This window comes from Terrapene carolina, unplaced genomic scaffold (assembly GCF_002925995.2).
Source record: "Terrapene carolina triunguis isolate 2854851 unplaced genomic scaffold, T_m_triunguis-2.0 Scaffold68, whole genome shotgun sequence".
Lineage (NCBI taxonomy): Eukaryota > Metazoa > Chordata > Testudines > Emydidae > Terrapene > Terrapene triunguis.
The window spans coordinates 79972583-79995966 of record NW_020664419.1 but is presented as its reverse complement, the minus strand read 5'-3'; the positions used below and the strand labels follow the sequence as shown (position 1 = coordinate 79995966).

Below are 23384 nucleotides of genomic sequence, written 5' to 3'. Positions count from 1 at the left end.
GGGGGGAAGAGAAGCTGAGAGTCAGGGGAGTAACCCCTGTGACCATCCCCCACATGACCCCACCTCTAGCCCAGGACCCCCACACTCTCCCCATCCCATCCCTTCCCACCTTATCTGGGGAGGGCCAGGGGAGGATGTCTCTGGCCTGGCTGGAGCTGCTCCAGCAGGCTGGGCAGCATGGCCGCAGCCTGCTCTGGCGGGCCAAACCGGGCGGCGGGGCTGCAGCACGTTCCAGTGGGCTGGGCCGCAGCGTGCTCCAGCGGGTTGGGCAGCGCGGCCACAGCCTGCTCTGGGGGGCGGGGCCGAGCGGCATGGCTGCAGCCTGCCAGCCCCGGAGGCTGGGGGGAGAACAGGGTGGCCAGAAGCAGAGAGAATCTGGCCCCGCCTCTTCCCTTCTGGCTCTGCTGGCTGTGCTGCCTCTCCTTGCTCCCTCTGTTGGGGGGAGGGGCTGTGTCCCACCTCTCCCTCTCTATACCCGTTCATAAGCGGACCCCCTTCTCTGGCGCTTCCCTTTTTTACTAAAAAAAATTTGGCTTATGAACGAGTATATACAGTATTCTGTTTTGGGGTTTTTTTGCTGTGCAGAAAATATGGCATTTCACTGCACTCCTTTTATTTTTGTCTCTCACAATGCAACTTTTCAGAGGCTTCAAAAGCACGATTCAGTCAGATTACTCAATGCAGCCATAAGCAACTGACCCTGCAAAGCTTCTGTCACATGAACAGTCCTATCAAAGTCCCAATCACTACTTATACTATTATTCCTGTCTCACACAAGTATGGCTTTAAGAGCACCTCAATGCCAACTGGCAGCACCTGCCAGTTCTGTCAGCAGCTCCTATCAGGCCTGACAACTCACTACACCTAACACACTGCTTTCATAGTATTTATCCAAAAGCATCTTGTGAGGTATCAAATGAAAGCTGGTGACATACTGGTCATTAAAATTGTTGTAAAATTGATGTATTAAGATTATATGAGGAATTATGTATATGTACTGATATTATGCTTTGAAGTCTGTAACCAAACAAAGGGAGAACCAGGTTTCTTCTAGACAGGAGGAAGGTAGTTCTCTCTCTATGAAATGTAAATTAAGTATGGTAAAGTCAATACAAAAAGAACTCCATTTGCCTGTAAAGTGAACAGGAAAAATAGGTTGATGGGGGGGGGGGGGGGGGGGGAAATGTGAACTCAACATGGTGTCGGCATGCCAGAGAAAAAGAATCTTATCTGGGGGTGCACTTCAGAAGGATACATTTCAAAGGACATAGGGACAAAATCTGGGTCCTGATTATGACTGAAAACTAGTAAGCCCTGCAGAAAATCTTAGGTGAGAGACTGGTTTAGACAAGGATTATAACCAGTTAAGCTCTACTCTCTAGAAAATGTATTATACTTTGTTTCATTTGTACCCATTTCTGTTTCCATTATTCTTACTCAATACTCACTTGAATCTGTGAATCTCTGTTCTTGGTTAATAAACATATTCGTTTTCACCATAAACAGATTATTATAATTCAGTGTTATAGAGGACCTGATCCTGAGGTGTAACCTTCCAGCTGTGTGTACACTGTCTTTTTGGGGACAGCTTAACTTGGTAATTACTGAGAGTGTCTAGTGCCCGGGCTGGACACTACAGGGGGATGCTTCTATGGAGCTCGGGGATGGGGGTACACTAAGTGTTACCCTGCAAGGCAAAATAAGTGCTGGCAGAGTCCTGAGGCGTGCGTTTGGGTGGCTATCTGAATGAGTGTCGAGGAACTGACACACAGTTTAGCACCAGCAAATCTCTCTATAGCTGAGGCAGAGGGGTGAGTCACAATCCTGGGCACCCCAAGAAAGTGTCACAGTAAGGGTCAGGATTGGGCCCATAGAGTTTTCTATCCCCCCAAAATAATTTTACAAACAGGGATAATTACCTAAACCTTCAGATTCAAAGAGATAAGTCTCATCAACTCCAATGCACCTACACCAGTTAAGGAAGTTGGCTGTATTATCTCTAGCAAAGAAGGATCCTGATGGTGCATTCTTCTTACATGGGACACGTCTCATAGGAAAATTCTAGCAAAAAATATTTCAAAAATTAATGTACATATGCTGTGCGCACAGATACATAAGTGACATTTTGAAACACATTTTCATAAGATCAAATAAGAATATCACATTTAAAGTACAACAATGGTGGCCGGCTAATAACTATTATTATTTTTTATACTTGATGTAACCCACATGCATATCTGGAATGCAGACGAAGCTTTCCCCATTTGATGGCTACAGCCATGTCAGATATAGGCCTTCAAAGGGCAAGTCGTTATTCTTGTTCATGGTCTAAGAAGACAATGTGTGTATGGTTACTCTGTTGAAGTCAGGAATCAAGGTAGGGGAAAAGAAATCTTCCATTGTAACTCTGCATCCTGGGATGCACTAGTGTGGCCTCTCCTGGAGCAGTCTCTGCCACTGACCTCCATCAACTCACAGCACATGGGGAAGTTTAGTTGGTGGATCTACAGTCCTGGTTCCACTGGCTCCACCCTCAAACTCCGTGTACAAAGCGGTGAACAGATTACTCTTAGAGCATATCTCTACAGTGCATAGGGGGTGTGGACTAGCTACATGGACGACACAATCCTTCCACCCCAGCCCCTCAAAATATAGTGAAACTGCACTGGCTGTTGCATTCAGGCACTTTTCAAGCCCTTTCATAAGTAGATGGGTGTGGTATAGGAGGGAGGGAGTAGAGTTTCCTTTAAAAAGTAGTGACTTGCTTTCAGTTTTTTCTAAACCAGTTTAACAACTTTGGGGATATAGGTGAGGCATCTTCTCTCTTCCCTTCACAGCCAATGATCTTCATCATTCATGGGTGTCCCTTATAAATAGGGCCCTACCAAATTCACAGCCATGAAAAACATGTCAGGGACTGTGAAATCTGGTCTCCCCCGTGAAATCTGCCTATTTTAGGGGGGTCACGGTATTGCCATGCTGCCTTCAAAGCTGGGCAGCTGTAGAGTGGTGGCTGCTGGCCAGGCGCCCAGCTCAGAATGCAGCAATCACAGCCAGCAGCAGTGCAGAAGTAAGGGTGGCATGGTATAGTATTGCCACCCTTACTTCTGTGCTGCTGCTGGTGGTGGCAGCATTGCCTTTAGAGCTGGGTGCCTGGTCAGCAGCCGCCACTCTGTGGATGCCCAGTTCCGAAGGCAACACAGAAATAAGGATGGCAACACCATAACCCCCTACAATAGCCTTGCAACCCTCCCCATGGTCCTCTTTTGCCACCCTTACTTTGAATTTAAGGGTGGAGGGATAGCTCAGTGGTTTGAGCATTGGCCTGCTAAACCCAGGGTTGTGAGCCACTTAGGGATCTGGGGCAAAAATCAGTACTTGGTCCTGCTAGTGAAGGCAGGGGGCTGGACTCAATGACCTTTTGGGGTCCCTTCCAGTTCTATGAGATAGGTATATCTCCATATATTATATTTATTATTTGAAACTGTGAAATTCAAGATTTTTAAAATGCTCTGACCATGAAATTTAGCAAAATGGACAGTGAATTTGGTAGGGCCCTACTTATAAATATACAACATAGTGCTCTGTGAAAGTTGCTCCCTTTTTACTATCAAAGACCTCCCTCAAGAAGAATTTTAGCAGTTGGTTACGGATATTTAGCCTTAATATATTTAGCTATATAATTAAAAATGTAGGCCTTCCTGATAGCTTCTACAACACAGAGTACGAATATAAAAAAGAAAGTTAGTTTGATAAAGGGGACTAGTACTGTAAGTGTTTTCTACCAATTGGTAGAAGCTAACTAGTGCTGCCATCACATGATTAACTGGCTTCTATAAAACAACAACGACTCCTATTTTTATGTAGTTCTAGCAAAAACAGCTCTAGGCTAGTTGGACTGCAACAGACTCTATGTTGGAGGTTAGAAGAATAAAGACTAATTCCTTCCAAGTCATTTCCTTTACACCAATTTTTCTGTCAGTGCTGGACATTGCTATCAGGTTTTTTTGTTTTGTCTTAGTTATGTAATATACGAAAGGTGTAGCCCCCTGTTTCTTGTGCTGCTTCCACCCCACCCCCCAAAAAAAATTAAGTTGTGGGACCAGTGATTCAGCCACTTCTTTCTCAGAGGGAACTAATAAAACATGAAATGTCCGACCAATATTTTTGATATATGAAAGCACTATTCTAAACATTCTCTCTACCTTCTGTACATCTCAATCACACATTGCATGTGCTAATGTTTGCACATGTGTAAGGGTCAAGTCATGTATCAAAAACTTCAAATCCTTCTATTCTGTATAAATTGTGAGTTTTATCCACTCTCATTTCTGCCATATTTTATTCCTAATAGTGGAGCCTAAACATGTCTCCCATACATATTTTGTTTTAGGTATTTTTAGTGGCTGTTCAGAGTGCAGCACGCTCTAGTCTAGTGATCAATTTCTGATACAAAATTTGCATAAAGTGTCAACAGGTTTCCTGTTTCTCCTACCCAGGTAGTCCTCCCCACCATACACACACAACCAATAGGAATCATTCTTGAGGGGTCAGACCATAAGGTCCTTAAACAGGCCTTCCACCAGCACACCTCCTATTGAAGTGAGGACTTTAGGATTTGACACACAATGAATAGCCATCTCATTTGTAGCTAGTTATTTGATCTGTTAAGACAACACGTTTCTTCTTATTTCCAAGTACAATGCATACAGAGTGCAATTTTGTTAAATGCAGATAAAAAGTGGTTGCACGTGAAGTGATGAAGTTTATCAATTACTGTAATAGTCAAATGACTCACCCTTAAGTCCTTTGAGCTACAGCATTTTTTAATTGTACTTTGAAGGACACCAACCAACTGGCAGAGTAGTACACCATTATCAAGCTCTTCCAGCAACCGTTCCGCTGTAACTTCTACCCCTGAAAATAAAAAGTGGAAAATGTTAGAATTATTCCAGAGGAAGGCAAGCTAACAGAAACTATATGCAGACAACTCAGACATGGCATTCCACCATTAAAAAGACACAAAGTTGGCCGATAGTCTACAATAGAAGTGAGATCATCAGTATTTTGAGTACCAGTTTTTATTCCATTCAACTGAAACAACCGATGAATGGCATAAACTTTAAAATTTCTGCTACCTTACATATTCACCATAAAAATCAACTGCCACTGAAGCAATAATATAAATGTAAGCTTTTATTAAATCTAAAAAATAGAGATACTAATTTAGAGATGTATTTGTACTGTACGTTTCCCCCTTCTCAACATCCACTGTTTCAGCCTGTGTTAGTTATACCCTATAGCTTTGGATTCTAAAAAGAGAATTGGCATACATTTAAAATTAAATATGTTTATTTACCTATAAAACTATTTTTATTAAAATTCAGATAAAAATCAAATGAAATATTCATTATTTAATTAGACTACAGACTAGTTACTGAACAGGAAATATAAATAAGTGGTATTAAGCTAGCATTGACAGTTGTCCGCTCATAAAATATGAAACCAGAACATGCATTTTAATGCAACTTTCCTCATTACGCAAGCCCAGTCTCATTCACTCGCTCTCAGCAAATTTATGAATATGAAAGTTCAACACTGGCCAGGACAATGAATCTTTCAAATTCATTACACAATGATGTATTTTAGCATTACCCAGCAATCCAGATAGCCAGATTGATAGATCTTCCTGCATAGGCACCAGTGTTGCTTCATGCCGCACAGATATCCACTGATCATATAGGCAAACATCTGCCAAGCCCGGGCCATGTCTGGGAGTCAGAGGACTTCGTGGAGTTAAAGGAATATCATCTCCAAACCACACCTAAAGAAGTTTTCAGTAAGTTAAAACAAATCAGTCTAGTACAGTGGCTCTCAAACTTTTTTTTACTGGTGACCCCTTTCACATAACAAGCCTCTGAGTGCGACCCCCCCCTTATAAGTTAAAAGCACTTTTTATATATTTAACACCATTATAAATGCTGGAGGCAAAGCAGGGTTTGGGGTGGAGGTTGACAGCTCGTGACCCCTCATGTAATAACTTTGCGACTCCCTGAGGGGTCCTGACCCCCAATTTGAGAACCCCTGGTCTTGTAGCTGCAACCTCCAATAATGGAATCTGATTATTTCCTCACGCAAACAATAATCAGGTAATGACATAAGAGATCTAATTTTGATTTTTTAAGCCACTCATCAACCCTGCAAAGATCTATTGCAGCTGTCAGTCTTCATTCCTAAATTCAGATGCTACCACATCACTCTAGGATTTACAGTTGTCCCCCTGAGATATATAAAAACTCTCTCAAAAAAGGTCTATTTTTTAACTGCCTTATAAATAAAGAATTAATTTATAAAACTTGTAAGAAAGTTAGTACTGGGCAGAATCCACAATATAAAAAGACAAATCTACAGCCTAAAACTAAATTTGCTGCTGGTCTCTCTCTCTCTCTCTTTGATCAAAGATTTCACAGGAGGTTTTTGTTTGGGGGGCGGGGGGGAGAAAAAGAACATTAAAATTCTTACACTACAGTAGAAAATGTGTTACTGTTCAGACTTGTTTAATACAAGAACATACACTTTTTAGACACGTCTTCACCTCTTGTATTCAAGCATTCTAAAGCAATGTGCAGTGGCACTGAAAATGTTTTCTTCACTATGGGGCAGGAAGGAAGACTTCATTTGCTCACTATATCATAGCATCAATAAAAAAAGGATATCAGTCCCAGTCTTCTAATTGTATTTTTTCCTGTGTCAACACCTGTCTCATGTTAGCAAAGAAATAAGAAATTCTGATGATATACATAAAAGCCAGCCTTGCAGAAACTTTACCTGCAGTGCCCAATGATTGGCAGGAAAACAAAACGGAAAAGAGAAACAGGGGCAGATGAAAATTTGTTCTGAATTGTATAAATCTGTGCCTGTAACACCACTGTTTTCAATGGAATTCCAGTGGCGTACCCAAGAGTAAAATGTTACCTTGAACTGCAAGCTCTTTGGGACAGTTTGGGTACTGGGAAAGGGGGAGAAGCAGCGAAGAAGGACGACCACAGAGTAAAGCAGAAAAAAGTCTGAATAATAGGAGACAATGAGGAGAAAGGAAAAACTCAAGTTCTTCCTCTTACACCTTCTATATAGAAATCCCTCCACAGCTATATCATTGGAATGCGACCCTGTGAGATAAGGGGACAGAAGGGTAAGCTGGGAGTAATTCATCCCACGATTCCTGGCAAACTTCCATTGGGAAATTCCTTGTGGAATTTAAAGAAAGACAATTTCCTCTCTCATGGGTTTTTCTATCAGTAACATTTTGTTAAGGGTTAGCTTAGGGAGTCAAGGAGAGTAATGGGGATGAAGAAAAAATGACTTGAAGAAAACCAAAACAAAAACACTCCCTCTCAGAGGATCTCATTCACCACACAAAATGTCATGCCCTCACCATCCTATCCCAGATAACCTAGCCCAGACGCACAATTAACTGTTGATTGAGTTCATCCATGATTAGCTAGTTCGGGGGTTCTCAGACTTTTGTACTGGTGACCCCTTTCACACAGCAAGCCTCTGAGTGCGACCCCCTCTTATACATTAAAAACACTTTTTTATATATTTAACACCATTATAAATGCCGGAGGCTTGGGGTGGAGGCTGACAGCTCGCGCCCCCCCCCCCCATGTAATAACCTCGCAACCCCCTGAGGGGTCCTGACCCCCAGTTTGAGAACCCCTGAGCTAGTTGGTCCCACAAGACTTTTTAACTTGTGGATGGACTGACTACATATTCTCTTATAGAATTAATCACTTTGCAAAACTTGAATATTAATAGTTACACAAATAAAGTCACTATATTTTAGGAACAATTACGTTTGATTTAGTCTCTTACTTTGCCTTAGAAACCATCTTAGAGAACAACACTTAAGGAGAAGTGGTGTGATCTAGCAGTTGAAACAGAAAGCTAGGCTCCAGAACTTCTGGGTTATATCAGTCCTGCCCCTGACTCCCTGTGTGACCTAAGGCAAGTCATTTAACCTCTGTGACTAAGTTTTCCCACCTGTAAAATGGGGATGGTAAAGATCTCACAGGGACAATTGTGAGCCTTGCAGTAATTTGTCTGCAAAGTGTCCGGTGATCCTTGCATAAAGAAAAGATGCCATATGAAGTATCAAGCATTTTTATTATTAATGTCATTTACCTGAACTGCATGCTGCATGGTCATCTCTATTTATATGAAAGTCTTTCCCTGGACATGGGGGGAAGGAAGAGACAAAAAAACAACCCAGCAAATTATTTTTAATGGAATCACTTCTAATTTTTACAAAAGTTAAAAAACTATTAGGTGAAAACAGTCAGATTGACTCTCTTAACACAGTTATAATCTTGACCTGAAATTTTACTACTTTACACTGTCAGAAAATAGTAAATATTACAGGACAAAATGGCAAGTTTCTTCACTTCTAATTAGCTATAAATAGTATTCGATAACAGTTCACGTGCTTCCAAGAAGGTGTCAAAGCTCTCTGACTTGTAGAAGAGGAAAAAAATTCCAAGTGTGCTATTACATCAGTTATCCAACATGTACCCAAAAAACCTTAACTTGAAGTTAAGGTTGTTGGAGTCCATTCCTATATATCACAAACATTATAACTGCAGAAAATCATGAGTTAAGGTTCTCTCAGTCTTTAAATTAAAATATTATTTATAAAAATTAGTTTCTTTACATGCAATACAAAGGAGAAGTCAAAATTCACTCAGAAACAGACAAAAACAAAATGTTTTTATTACTTAATATTTGAACTGTGATAGGGCCTAAGAGCCCCAATCCTGAACAAGACAGCCCCTACCCCAATGTCCTTTCCAAAGAATGCCATATCCTATAATGCATTTCATATATGGTGTAATTCTATTTCATGTAGCAAAGTCATGAAATTAATCATACATGCACTTAATAAAACTGAAAGGAAAAAAATTCAGAATGTCTTTCATAGATATGATACAGAAATGTCCAACATAATTGTTGCATGAACTCTGAAATATACATTTATCTTTTGTAATTTGTCAATCACTATGGAGTAAATACCACATGTTAGGAAAAGACATCTGTCAGACATTTCTTTAAAAAAAGAAAAAGAAAGACCTGCTTGATGACAACAGGAAAAAGTTCTAGAGAGTCACCACACAGCCAGAGTGGGATGAAAGCACATTTGTGATGTTTTGACTGTGTGTGTGTGTGTAAAGTCAAAGAGAAACGTAAACTTACATTTGTAACACAATTCTTTAGCTTTCTCTAAACTGTAAGTTTTACTATAGACAGAAGTATTTCCATTTCCTAAGAAGAGTTTGTGTTGTTTCTTTCCCATCTACCCTCTCCACTACCTTGACCTTTGCATTCCACCCACTACAACATCTTTTAATAAACTTTACAAAACATACCTTAAGACCATGCAGTTACACCTACTATGAAATCAGTTTGTTTTCAGACAGAAGCTTTTTCTTTGTACCAAACTTGTCATGCTGATCAAGTAAAGATTTACCAAAGATGCCCTGAGTTGGTTATATCTGAACGTGCAAGAGTTACATCACTTTTTTATTTGCAAGAAAACAAAATAAATAGTGGGATTGTCCTATCCCTGATGTCATTTTCCTCTCTACACATTAGAGGAAAAGGGCAGAGTACATAACAGGCATTACAAATGAGCATATTATGCTTCCCACGAGTTAGTCCAGCGGCATATATTTTCCTTTAGCATAAGAAAGCCTTTGTCCCAAGAGAGAGCCCCAGTAAGAGGCTTCATTGACTGTTTAAAAAAAATATGGATGGAACAGCCAGTAGAAAAGCTGCTTTCATTAAAATAAGGAGCCCCACATAATCAAACAAGAGCCTTAACATGGCAACTGCCACTAGAAGAACAAAAAGTGGCCTAATTCACAGGGAGTGTTCAAAACATGAACAGTAAAATATTCACAAAGCAGCTATTAGAAGAATGTTCAGCATCTGCACTTTTTGGGAAGGCCTAACAAAACCGGTCTTTTAAAAATAAACAAATGAAGGGATTGAGGGAAATTGTGACACTTGAACTTCATGAACTTCTTTTTACATAAGTTATTTTGCAATCTTAGTTGTCAGAGGAGGGCTCCCTAAGAAGCTAAAGCTTTGCATTAACACAGTAAACATTTGAATAATGGTAGCAAGGACAAATTTTTACAATATTAATTATCCTCAAAAGGACTCGTATTAGGATTACTGACTGCTAACTTAAATTCTCTCTCAAACCATCAGTTACAGGCAGATGTGGAGTTCATACTGCTGAGGAATGTAGGTTACCACAGCCCATACAGGTACAGCAGTTATGGTAAAAGATGGGTGTTGGCCTGCGTCAGGTGGATTGGCCCTTGGTCTAATACAGGGAAGGTGAATGGGGGAATTGGAATGTATAGCACAGGGATCGGCAACCTTTGGCACGCGGCTCGCCAGGGTAAGCCCCCTGGAGGGCTGGGCCGGTTTGTTTACCTGCTGCGTCCGCAGGTTCAGCCGATCGCGGCTCCCACGGGCCGCTCCAGGCCAATGGGGGCTGCAGGAAGAGGTGCGGGCCGAGGGATGTGCTGGCCACTGCTTCCCACAGCCCCCATTGGCCTGCAGCGGCGAACCACGGACGCGGCAGGTAAATAAACCGGCCCGGCCCGCCAGGGGGCTTACCCTGAAAGGCCACCTGCCAAAGGTTGCCAATCCCTGGTATAGCCTCTAATGGGCTGGTGGATATGGGACCGGGTCTCAGGTGGCCAGTGTGTAGAGATATGTGAGATGCTGTGGTCCACAGGAGGGTTGATTCATAACTAGTAAGTGGGTTAACAGACAAGTCTTCTCCCCTCTGGGATAATGGAGTTCTTTGGAATATGAGATGGGTGAGTGTCAGAATTAAGGCTGCTGCTGGAAGTTTGTTAATTTCCAGACATTCAAGTTTCTCACATTACAGTGTTCTAGTGGAGTATTTGGTTTAAAGTGTAATTGCTTTTTAGTGTGGGTATCAGCAGTCTTAACTATCACAAGCAGGGCTTGAAAAATCTACTCCCCCGGGGCAAATAGGAATCTATGGTAGGCGATTGCCATCTTCCTTTCTAAACAAGTTGCCTTCTTTTTAAAAAGGATTAAGTCTCTAGTGCTGTTTTTTGTAGCAGAAGCCTTCAGAATGAGAACACTGTAACCAAGACAGTCAATAAATCTGCAGAAGTGGCTCCAGTCCTGCCACTGCAGATCAGATGATGAGTCAGCTGCCACTATGAAGAGTAAGTTGCCCTGAAGGGCTGCATCCCTCCCTTCACCCCCTGAAGGAGAGAGCAGTGGCTTCATCCCCTCCCGCTCCAAAGCAGGGGGCACTACCATCCCAACCCAGCATATGTGTGGGCTCCTGCCATCACCCCCCCAGGCTGGGGATCGGTGTGTGCATTGGAAGGACAGCGAATTTCTGTCACCACTCCTGCCACCCCAGCAGAGGAGTCTGTACAGAACTAATTGTCGGGGGAGAAGCATTAATTTATTGTTGGAGGGGCCCAGCTAGGGTGATTTATTGGGGGGTGCAGACCAGGCATTAATTGATTCATTAAGGAAGGCAGGAGCTGGCAGTAATTGGAGGCATGGAGTTCAGCCGGGGGAGGCTAGGGTGATGGATCCAAGTGGAGGGAAGGGCACCTGACTACACAGGTGTGGGTGTATCTCAGGAAGAGGGTATGGCTTGGGGCACACCCTCTGCACAGGCCTCAATGGCCCAGGCAATCCCCACACACACACACTTTCGACATGCCCTCGTAAGGCAGTTCACTCCCTCTCCACACCGCACAGTGCCACCACCTGGTGCACAGCAGATCAAAGAAACAGAACCACGGGGATCCCAGTCTATATGAACCAAAGCATTTACTGCAAAAATGAATAAAAACTCAGGAGGTGCAGCTTGGGGTTTGTCTGCGCTGTAACAGTTAGCTCAAGTTACTACACTCAAGCCAGCTACCTCAAACGAGAGTGATTAGCAGCACAGAGTGATTGGATAAGCAGAACTATGAGTTGTTGTAACTTGAGCTGCTTTATCCCCACTGCATTATAAACTCCAGTTAACAGCACTTGACCTTCAACCCACCTCACTGTCAGGCCAGTTAGCTCAAGCTTAAAGCATTATTTAATTTGAGCAAGAGATTTTACGTGTGGACAGGAGTTGGGGGAAAACTCAAGTTATAGGTCAATCTAATAATGCAATAAAGACAAGCCATTAGTGTATTGTTTCAAATGGCAATTAAATGCATTAAATAAGATGGGTAGTTCCTACTCATTAGCCCTATAAGTCATGATGTTGCAAAAGATGCTAAATTAGATACAAGCTATTCTGTAATGCAAGTTTATAAGTCTGGCCAAAGTTACATATGCTGTAATTAGAGTGACCCATAAGCAGTTCAGACATTGAGCAATAGGACAAAAAAGTCAACTCAGCACTTATTGGCATCTGAAATATAAAGGAGGTAGTCACTAATTTAGATGGAGGTGGAACCCAAAGACATTTATAAACTCATTACAAAATGTTTGTACGTAAGACTGTCTCTCTAAATATAGGTTGAAGATTTAAATATAAAGCATGCTGGAGTGGAAGATTGCAACCCCCAAGACAGTCACAAACAGATCATTCTGAAACTGATGGAAGTTTTATATTGGTTCTGACAGTATTGTTGGAAACTACATCCCTACAAAATATCTTCATTTTTAAATAAAAACACAGCTTCTTTTCCTTCAGAATGTCAATTGGTGTATATTTAATATATCCAGGATATCTTCATTATACATACTGACAATTTTGTTTTGAATGTTAGGTTCTTAAATGTATCAGAACAGATGTGATGCCTAGAGTGTGCTACTATATATTTTACTACAGCAACTATAGGTCTCCAGTTACATCATAGGAAACAAAACTTCTGCTAACTTTCAAATTTCCTTGGGGGAGGGGGCCTCAACGCATGGAGTAGAGAAAGAACCCAAATTAGTCACCAGGGCTCAAACACCTTGAGGTGGCAAACATCTTTTCATCAGGATGTATAGCAATGGTGCTCCTCAGGGAGTCCCTTTCTGGAGCCCTAAACAATGGAGTATACAGCATTTTACAACTCCCCACTTTAATACAGAGGTGAGGCTCCTGAACTCATACAAGTCCCTTCATGACAGAGAAGTTCACTCAACTCAAGGAGCATTTCCTGCCAGAACATGTTAGCTCAGCAAGCAGCACCTCTACAGCAAAGGTATAACTGGTTCACTTGATAAGAATGTGTGTAGCCTGGGGGGACCCGTGGCTACAACACGGCCAGAGCCAAGTAACATGATTTCAGATATGTTAGGCCTGGACTTCACTGCTAAAGAAGTGTTTTTTACCTCAGGGTAACTAACGCACATGAGCTATCCTGAGGTAAAAACCACAATACTTCAATTTTACTGTGAAGTAAACAGCTCTATAGCCCTTCCGTGGGTTGACCTTAGGGAGTTTACCTCACGGCAAAACTGAAGTGCCTGATCTTCACTGTCGCTCCACCTCAGAATAGCTCATGCACATTAGTTACCTCAAGGTAAAATCCGCACCTTTTTTAGCAGTGAGGAAAAGGCACCTCAACAGCACATCTCAATAGTGCTTTCCAATCATGATAAGCTAACTGATAAACACGCTTTTTACCCAGCAAGGCAGGAACTCGGAGTGCAGCCCTCAAAGTCCCAGCATGTTGCTCTTTGGGTAGGCAAAGCCTGGCCATCCTGTTATATGGCTATAGTCAGGTACCAAGGAAAAGGTTTTTAAAGACCCCTGGCAGGAGCAGGACAAATTATAATATGAAAAACCTACCTGTCTTTTACTTTGAAAATCCTTACACAACACTAGTAAGATTTCAGATGTATAAGCCTATGCCTTAAAGTCCAAAGGTACATAATACTTTACATTTATATAGACTGTCTGTATCCCAAAAGATGCCAAAATGTTTTACTAGATAAAATGCAGCCTTACCATTTTTCAGCACACTGAACAATAGGAATGGGAATTTTAGCCAAGGACATTAGAGCAAAGCTCATTCCTATAAAAATCAGTACTGGGATCAAGTGTCCAGGTAGAGAACGCTGCACCTTGATTTTAAAGGTGTCTTCCAAAAGATCCCCATGGTACTCAGCTTACAGGATCCACTTTGGAAGAGCAGTGTTGACCCTATTGGATTTGAACCTGTCGTTCCTGGGATCTGATTTATTCAAGTTTGATAATTAAGGTCCTGAGGTGAATACAGCTGACCTGCTCAGCAACAGTGATCATAATGTACTTAAATTTAACATCGGGGAAGGGAGGGGGAGAGAAATATCAAAGAAGTCTGCCACAGTAATACTGAACTTCAAGAAAGTGAGGAAGTTAGTTAAACGGAAATTAAAAGCAACATTCACAAGAGTGACATGCCTGCAAGTTGCATGGAAACTTTTTAAAAACACCACAGTAGAGGCTCAAATTAAATGTATACCCCAAATTAAAAACAGTAAGTGGACCAGAAACATGCCACCGTGGCTAAGCAACAAGCTAAAAGAGGCACCTAGAGGCAAAAAGGCATCATTTAAAAACTGGAAGCCACATGCTGCTGAGGAAAATAGAAATGAACAAACTCTGGCAAGTCAAATGTAAAAGTATAATTAGGCAGGCCAAAAAAGAATTTGAAGAGGAACTAGCAAAAGACACAAAAACTAACAGCAAATATATTTTTTAAGTACTTCAGAAGCAGGAAGCCAATCAAACAATCAGTGGGGCCACTGGACCGTCAAGGTGCTAAAGGAGCACTGAAAAAAGATAAGGCCACTGTGGAAAAGCTATGGCTTACACTATAGAGCTTACAGCGGCACAGCTGCATTGGTGCAGATGCTCTAAGCCAGAGGTGGGCAAACTATGGCCCGCGGGCGACATCCAGCCCGTGGGACTTTCCTGCTCGGCCCTTCAGCTCCCAGCTGGGGAGGCTAGCCCCCCGCCCCTCCTCTGCTGTCCTCCCTTTCCCGCAGCCACACCGCCACACGGGCAGTGCTCTGGGCGGCGGGGCTGCACGCTCCTGCAGGGCAGCGTGGCAGCATGTCTGGCTCCAGTCAGGCGGCGTGGCTGCTCTGAGCAGCATGGTAAGGGGGCAGGGAGCAGGGGGGTTGGATATGGGGCAGGGGGTCCCGGGGGGGGGGGTGGGAGGTGGGAGGGATCGGATAGGGGGCGGAGGTCAGGCTATTTGGGGAGGCACAGCCTTCCCTACCCAGCCCTCCATACAGTTTTGCAACCCCGATGTGGCCCTCGGGTCAAAAAGTTTGCCCACCTCTGCTCTAAGCCAATGTGAGAGAGCTCTCCTATCGACTTAATTATTCCAGCAGAGCCAGAAGCTCTCCCACTGACATAGTGCTGTCCACACTGGCACTTAGGTCAGCATAACTTATGTCACTCCGGGGGGTGGTTTATTCACACACACCCTGAGCAACATACCTTAAAATCGGTATAAATTGTGTACACAGCCTAAATGAAATCTTTGCATCAGTCTTCACTCCAGAGGATGTGAAGGAGATTCCCACACCTAAGCCATTCTTTTTAAAAGACAAATCTGAGGAACTGTCCAGATTGAGCTGTTGATAGAGGATGTTTTCAAACAAATTGATAAATTAAACAATAGTAATAAGTCACCAGGACCAGATGATATTCACCCAAGAGTTCTAACAGCAATACTAACTATGGTATGTAACCTATCACTTAAATCAGCCTCTGTACCAGATGACTGAATGATAGCTAATGTAACTCCATTTTTTTTTAAAAAAGGTCCCAGAGGTGAACCTAGCAATTACAGGCTGGTAAGTCTAACTTCAGAACCAGGCAAACTGGTTGAAACAAAATTGTCAGACACATAGATGAACAGGATATGTTGGGGAAGAGTCAACATGGCTTTTGTAAAGAGACATCATGCCTCAAATCTATTAGAATTCTTTGAGGAGGTCAACGAACATATGGACAAGAGTGATCCAGTGGATATAGTGTACTTGGACTTTCAGAAAGCCTTTGACAAGGTCCCTCACCAAAGACTCTTAAGCAAAATAAGCAGCCATGGGACAAGAGGGAAGGTCCTTGCATGGCTCAGTAGCTAGTTAAAAAAAGGAAACAAAGAGTAAGAATAAATGATCAGTTTTCACAATGGAGAGAGTTATATAGTGGGGTCCCCCAAGGATCTGTACTGGGTCCAATACTGTTCAACATATTTATAAATTATCTGGTAAAAGGGGTGAACCATAAGATAGCAAAGTGTGTAGAAGGTACAAAATTACTCAAGATGGTTAAGTCCAAAACACACTGTGAAGAGTTACAAAGAGATCTCACAAAACTGGATGCTGGGCAACAAAATGGCAGATGAAATTCAATGTTGATAAATCCAAAGTAATTCACGTTGGAAAACATAATCTCAACTATACATAAAAAATGATGGGGTCTATATTAGTTATTACCACTCAAGAAAGAGCTCGGAGTCACTGTGGATAGTTCTCTGAAAACATTCGCTCAATGTGCAGCAGTGGTCAAAAAAGCCAACCAAATGAGGAACCATTAGGAAAGGGATAGAAAATAAAGACAGTAAATATCATCATGTCACTACATAAATCCATGGTATGCCTACATCTAGAATACTGAATGCAGTCCTGGTCTCCCCATCTCAAAAAAGATACATTAGAATTGACAAAAGTACAGAGAAGGGCAACAAAAATGACTAGGGGTATGGAACAGCTTCCATACGAGGAGAGATTAAAAAGACTGGGACTGTTCATCTTAGAAAAGAGACAACTAAGGGGGGATATAAGTCTATAAAAACATGAATGGTGTGGATAAAGTGAACAGGCAGCAGCTTTAAAAGAACAAAAGGAAATACTACTTCTTTACACAAGGCACAGTCAACCTGTGGAACTCATTGCCAGGGGATATTGTGAAGGCAAAAAGCAAAAGTGGATTCAAAAAAGAATTAGGTAAGTTCATGGAGATCCATCAATGATTATTAGCCAAGATGTTCAGGGACGCAAACCCATGCTCTTGGGTGTCCTTAAGACTCTGATTGCCAGCGGATGGCTCACTGAAAAATAGCCCTGTTCTACTTCATTCCCAATGGATTATCAGGCCCCAGCCACTGTCAGAAGACAGAATACTGGGCTAGATGGAACATTGGTCTGAGGCAATATGGCCATTTTTATGATCTGGCAAAGTGGTCTGCTGGCCCTCAGATCCAAATGTAGTCCCATTAAAGGCAATACAAATACACATTATTTAAGTTTCATAGTTACGTGATGTGGTGCTGTCATTTCATTCGGAGTTCTATAGTTGTATATACTTTCAGAGAGAGATTAGTGTTTTATAAACTGTCCTCCAGCACAAACCTACAAAATACAAAGATGTTAATAAAAAAAATTGCAATTTTAAACATTCAAAAATCAACAACATGGAAAAGTTCCTATGGTAATTTCCTCTTACCACAAACTGAGATTTATGCTAGGTACAGCATATAAACTGAAAAAATATTTCTCATATACAATTTTAGAGAATGGTTATGCTGTTTAATATACACCTTAATATACAATACGGTTAAAATAGGCAAGTTGCAGTTTACAGGATTCCCCTAGCTTTTCCTTTGCCTGACTTTCAAGTACTTAATATTGATTAGTAACAACCGCAGTTAACTCAAAAGTGCACTTCATCTCATGTAGTTCTTTACATTGTACGTCAAGAGGCGTAGATCTCTTTCCACTGCGTGGGGTGGGGGGGAGGGGGCAAAGATCTCTAGCAACAGGAACTGTGGGGTGTTATTGATCAAATCAAGAATGCTTAAAGACTCTGGGTTGGAACAGGTTCCAAGTCACATTATCTCCAAATCTGGATGATAATGATCATCATCATTGTTAGTAGCAACTTATTCGGAAGGTTAGTTTTATTTTCAGTGCCAGTAAGATTCCTCATGGAAAGAGGAGACCTGATCAATGAGAGCTGTCACAAAATCCTGCTGCTGTGGCAGTTTGACTGCAGGGCAGATGTCAGACAGAGCTCAGAGATTGTGTATCGCACTGCAACTCACACCCCAAGAGCATCCTTCATGCTTTTTTGTGCCGCACTAAAATAAATTATCCCCCACCCTTCACCACACCCCAGAAGGAGAGACGCTTACACACACACACAGCTTTACAAATTCGCCGAGTGATGTCCCCGCCCTCACCCCAGCCTGTCCCCCCCGAGTGAGCGTGTAGGGGCAACAGCTGATCTCCGGGCTGCTCCTAGAGACACCCCGCGGGTTACATGACCATGGCCCGAGGATACAGCGTGGTTCCCGTGTGCCGAGCTGGGGAAGTACTCACACGCAGCGGCTGCAGAACTCACGCTCCCCCGTGCAGCTGCCTGGCACGCTGCGGCCACAGGCAGAGCCCTTCCAGCCGCCGCATCCCGCGGCTCCCTGCCCTGATTCATTCGCCTCCGCCCGCCCGCACCGTTCGAAAGGCCCAATCAGGCGGAGCGAGGAGGAGCCTGGCGAGCCGGGCCCGAAGCCCTGGGTGTCGGCCACAGCCAGCCACACCCTCCGTCGGGCGAGCCTGGCCTCATCCTCTGCAGGGCCTTCTAGGCGCAGACTCCAACCCCAGCCGCTCCCGGGCCTGGGGCGGCTGCAACAGCATCACCTGACAGCCCTTGTGCTGCTGCCTCCCAGTCCCCGGGCTAGGCTCTGTCCGGGGAGAGTGAGGAGGCGCTAGGAGGGCGAGGCTGCCCCCATGGGAGGGGCAGGGTCAGTGGCCCATGCACCCTGCTCTTCTGCAGCCCCCGAACGTGTTGCAGAGTCCTCCCCGTGCTGCCGAATTGTGCTTCCTGGGGTGTGAGGATAACCTTCCCACTCTATGAGAGCCCCCCCCCGGAACCGTGCAGTGCTAGCTGCCTGAGTCTGCAGACACCAGAAACAATAGCTCCCACTCCCTGAAGGTGTGTTGCCCCCATCTAGCTGCATTAACTTTTATATCTGGTTATGCAATTTGCAGTGTCAACTTGATTGATAACCATTTCAAGCTGATCGTTTTAACGTCCAGCTCCCTTTTCCAAGCCAACAGTTGTCTTCTACACTTCCCCGAGTGCCAGGGTCCCAACCCAGTCACCCCACCCACCTTCTGCTTCCCTCTGCCAACTTTGCAGTGCAGCTCTGCAATGTTCAGCATGACAAAAATTAAAAATGTAAAGACAGCATAAAATAATTGAATGTAATAGTGAGACAGGGATACTGTAACGAGTGTATTACTCATTTTCACGTGTGCTACAAACCCGAGTTTTTGAATTTTGCTGAAGCTGCAGGCAGCAGAGTCTACTGCTCTGGAGTGCAGGGCCAGCTCTGGCTTTTTTGCCGCCCCAAGCACACACACACACACAAAAAAAATCGGGGCGGCCAGAACGGCAAAGCAAAAAAAAAACCACACCTGCGGCGCGGCCGGAACCAGGGTGCAGGGGGACTCCCTGCACTGCAGACATGCCCCGGCTAGCGGGGGGGAGGAGGGTGCGGGAGGAGAGAGAGAAGGGGGGTGGCTAGGGCTTAAGCGGGGCACTCGCCACACGGCCCCGACCGCTGCGCCGCCTGCTAGGAGGGCTCCGCGCTGCTCCAGTCGGCGGGGAGGGAAAGACGCAGACTGCCCTGCCGGGCTTGCTACAGACCTGGCACCGGCTGGGGCAGACGGAGCACGCAGCCCGCTCCCAACAGGGAGCTCCCCTCCTCCGCGCTGCTGCCTCCTACAGGGCGGCCGGATCGGCAAACAAAACAAAACAAAACCAAAAAAAGCGTCCGTGCCGCCCTAGGATTGGGCGGAATGCCACCCCGTAGAATCTGCCGCCCCAAGCACGAGCTTGCTCGGCTGGTACCTGCCAAAGAATACTGGGGTCTTGCTGCAAAATTTAGGTCACAGTTACTGTGGAGTACATGTGGCCTTGCGTACAGTCTCTTTTCACCATTAGAGTGGGCAAGAAATTGCTGTGTGCTGTGCAAACTCTAGCCACTATAAAATGGGGGAGGAGAGGGGTCATTTTGCTGTGGGTTTTACTTTCTTTACCCAAAAACGTCTGTTATAACTGGTCAGAGAAGAGAAATAATAGTACTTAATAAATATTAGTGTATGCCCGTTAGATGGTATTAGTCTGTTATTAGATGGAAATGGTAAAATTGTCCATAATCAGAAAAAGCAGAAGTGTTAAATAGATATTTCAGTATAGTATTTGGGACAAATCCAAATGATGTAGTCATGTCATATGATTATGATGATGATGACGATGAAACACTTCCTATTCCAATAGTAACTCAGAAAGATGTTAGACAGCAGGATCTAAAATTAGACATTTTTAAATGAACTCGTCCTGATAACTTGCTTCCAAGAGCTCACTGGACTGTTAATGTTGATTTTCAATAAGTCTTGGAACACTGAGGAAGTTCTTGAAGATTGAAGGAAAGTTAATGTGGTGCCAATATTTTAAAAGGGTAAACAGGATGACTTGGGTAATTATAGGCCTGACATCAATATCGGACAAAATAATGGAACAGCTCACACAGGACTCAGTTAATAAAGAATTATTATTATATTGTTATAATTAATGACAATCAACATTATGGAAAATAGATCCTGTCAAACTAACTTGATAATTTTTTTATGAAATTACAAACTTGGTTGACAAAGGTAATAATGTTGATGTAATATACTTAGATTTCCATAAGGTGTTTGACTTGGTACTGCATGATATTTTGATTAAAAAACTAGAACATTAAAAAATTAACATGGCACACATTGAATGGATTAAAAAGTGGCCAACTAACAGGTCTCAAAATGTAATTATAAAGGGAGACACAACGACATGTCAACACCGTGACACAGGCCATTACCATCTGATCCCACTGAGGGTTACCAAAAGAAACTGCACCATCTGCTCAAGAAACTCCCTGAAGAAGCACAGGAACAAACCTACACAGACACACCCCTAGAGCCCAGACCAGGGGTATTCTATTTGCTACCCAAGATTCATAAACCTGGGAATCCTGGATGCCCCACCATCCCAGGCATTGGCACCCTGACAGCAGGATTGGCTGGCTATGTGGCCTCTCTCCTCAGGCCGTACGCTACCAGTACTCCCAGCTATCTTCGAGACACCACTGACTTCCTGAGGAAACTACAATCCATTGGTGATCTTCCAGAAAACACTATCCTAGCCACTATGGATGTAGAAGCTCTCTACACCAACATTCCACACGAAGATGGACTACAAGCTGTCAGGAATGGTATCCCCAATAATGTCACGGCAAACCTGGTGGCTGAACTTTGTGACTTTGTCCTCACCCACAACTATTTCAGATTTGGGGATAATTTATACCTTCAAGTCAGCGGCACAGTATGCCAACATTTTTATGGCTGACTTAGAACAACGCTTCCTCAGCTCTCGTCCCCTAGCGCCCCTACTCTACTTGCACTACATTGATGACATCATCATCATCTGGACCCATGGGAAGGAGGCCCTTGAGGAATTCCACCAGGATTTCAACTATTTCCACCCCACCATCAACCTCAGCCTGGACAAGTCCACACAAGAGATCCACTTCCTGGACACTACAGTGCAAATAAGTGATGGTCACATAAACACCACCCTATACCGGAAACCTACTGACCACTATACTTACCTACATGCCTCCAGCTTTCATCCAGACCACATCACACGATCCATTGTCTACAGCCAAGCTCTAAGATACAACCGCATTTGCTCCAATCCCTCAGACAGAGACAAACACCTACAGGATCTCTATCAAGCATTTTTATAACTACAGTACCCACCTGCTGAAGTGAAGAAACAGATTGACAGAGCAAGGGTACCCAGAAGTCACCTACTACAGGACAGGCCCAACAAAGAAAGTAACAGAATGCCACTAGCTGTCACCTACAGCCCCCAACTAAAACCTCTCCAGCGCATCATCAAGGATCTACAACAGGGGTCGGCAACCTTTCAGAAGTGGTGTGCCGAGTCTTCATTTATTCACTCTAATTTAAGGTTTTGCGTGCCAGTAATACATTTTAACATTTTTAAAAGGTGTCTTTCTCTAAGTCTATAATATATAACTAAACTATTGTTGTATGTAAAGTAAATAAGAAGCTTCATTTAAAATTAAATTAAAATGCAGAGCCCCCTGGACTGGTGGCCAGGACCCAGGCAGCATGAGTGCTACTGAAAATCAGCTCGTGTGCTGCTTTTGGCACGCATGCCATAGGTTGCCTACCCCTGATCTACAACTATCCTGAAGGATGATCCCTCACTCTCACAGACTTTGGGAGACAGGCCAGTCCTCACTTACAGACAGCCCCCCAACCTGAAGCAAATACTCACCAGCAACTACACACCACACAACAAAAACACTAACCCAGGAACCAATCCCTGCAACAAACCCCATTGCCAACTCTGCCCACATATTTATTCAAGGGACACCATCATAGGACCTAACCACATCAGCCACACCATCAGGGGCTCGTTCACCTGCACATCTACCAATGTGATATATGCCATCATGTGCCAGCAATGTACCTCTGCCATGTACATTGACCAAACTGGACAGTCTCTACACAAAAGAATAAATGGACACAAATCAGACATCAAGAATTGTAACATTCAAAAACCAGTAGGAGAGCACTTCAATCTCCCTGGACACTCAATAACAGACTTAAAAGTGGCAATTCTTCAACAAAAAAAGTCAAAAACAGACGTCGACGAGAAACTGCAGAACTGGAATTAATTTACAAACTGGACACCATCAAATTAGGCCTGAATAAAGACTGGGAGTGGATGGGTCACTACAAAAAGTAATTTACCTCTGTTGATACTCATACCTTCTCGTCAACTGTTGGGAATGGGCGACGTCCACCTTGATTGCATTGGCCTCGTTAGCACTACAAAAGTAATAAAGTTTGCAAATGACACAAAGATTGGGAGCGTGGTAAACAGGCCCGCCAACAGGGGAGCCAAAGAGGGCAATTACCCAGGGGCCCGGATGACTCCGCAGCTCCCATTGGCCAGGAACTGCGGGCAATGGGAGCTGCAGAGGTGATGCCTGTGGGCAGCGGCCTGCGGAGACCCCATGGGCCCCCGCCTAGGAGCCGCTGCAGCCAGAGGGGCGTACCGGTCGCTTTTGGGAGCCACCCAAGGTAAGCGCCGACCCCCTGACTCCCCCTTGCATCCCAACCCCCTGCCCCAGCCTAAAGCCCACACCCTGCACCCAAACTCCCTTCCAGAGCCCGACCCCGCACCCCCTCCTGCACCCGAACTCCCTCCCAGTGCCCATCCCCCCACACACCCAAACTCCCTCCCA

The 23384-nt window shown here is 43.8% G+C and overlaps 1 protein-coding gene across 3 annotated transcripts in view; it reads right to left on the bottom strand.

Moving 5' to 3' along the window:
* The window catches only part of GAS2L3 (growth arrest specific 2 like 3), a 32993-nt gene extending 14509 nt beyond the window's left edge, over positions 1 to 18484 (bottom strand). Inside the window, exons 1-5 of one of the 3 annotated variants that reach the window (XM_026648864.2) lie at positions 18382 to 18484; positions 8185 to 8232; positions 5656 to 5824; positions 4799 to 4917; positions 1920 to 2061 (exon numbers count right to left, since the gene is read on the bottom strand). In XM_026648864.2, coding sequence (XP_026504649.1) covers positions 1920 to 2061; positions 4799 to 4917; positions 5656 to 5824; positions 8185 to 8208 — 454 coding nt within the window. In that variant the 5' untranslated portion in view covers positions 8209 to 8232; positions 18382 to 18484. Of the gene's footprint in view, positions 1 to 1919; positions 2062 to 4798; positions 4918 to 5655; positions 5825 to 8184; positions 8233 to 9422; positions 9518 to 17319; positions 17400 to 18381 lie in introns of those variants that run through there. The other 2 variants (XM_029910859.1, XM_024195929.1) reach the window with 2 other exon arrangements.
* Between the last annotated feature and the right edge of the window lie 4900 nt (positions 18485 to 23384).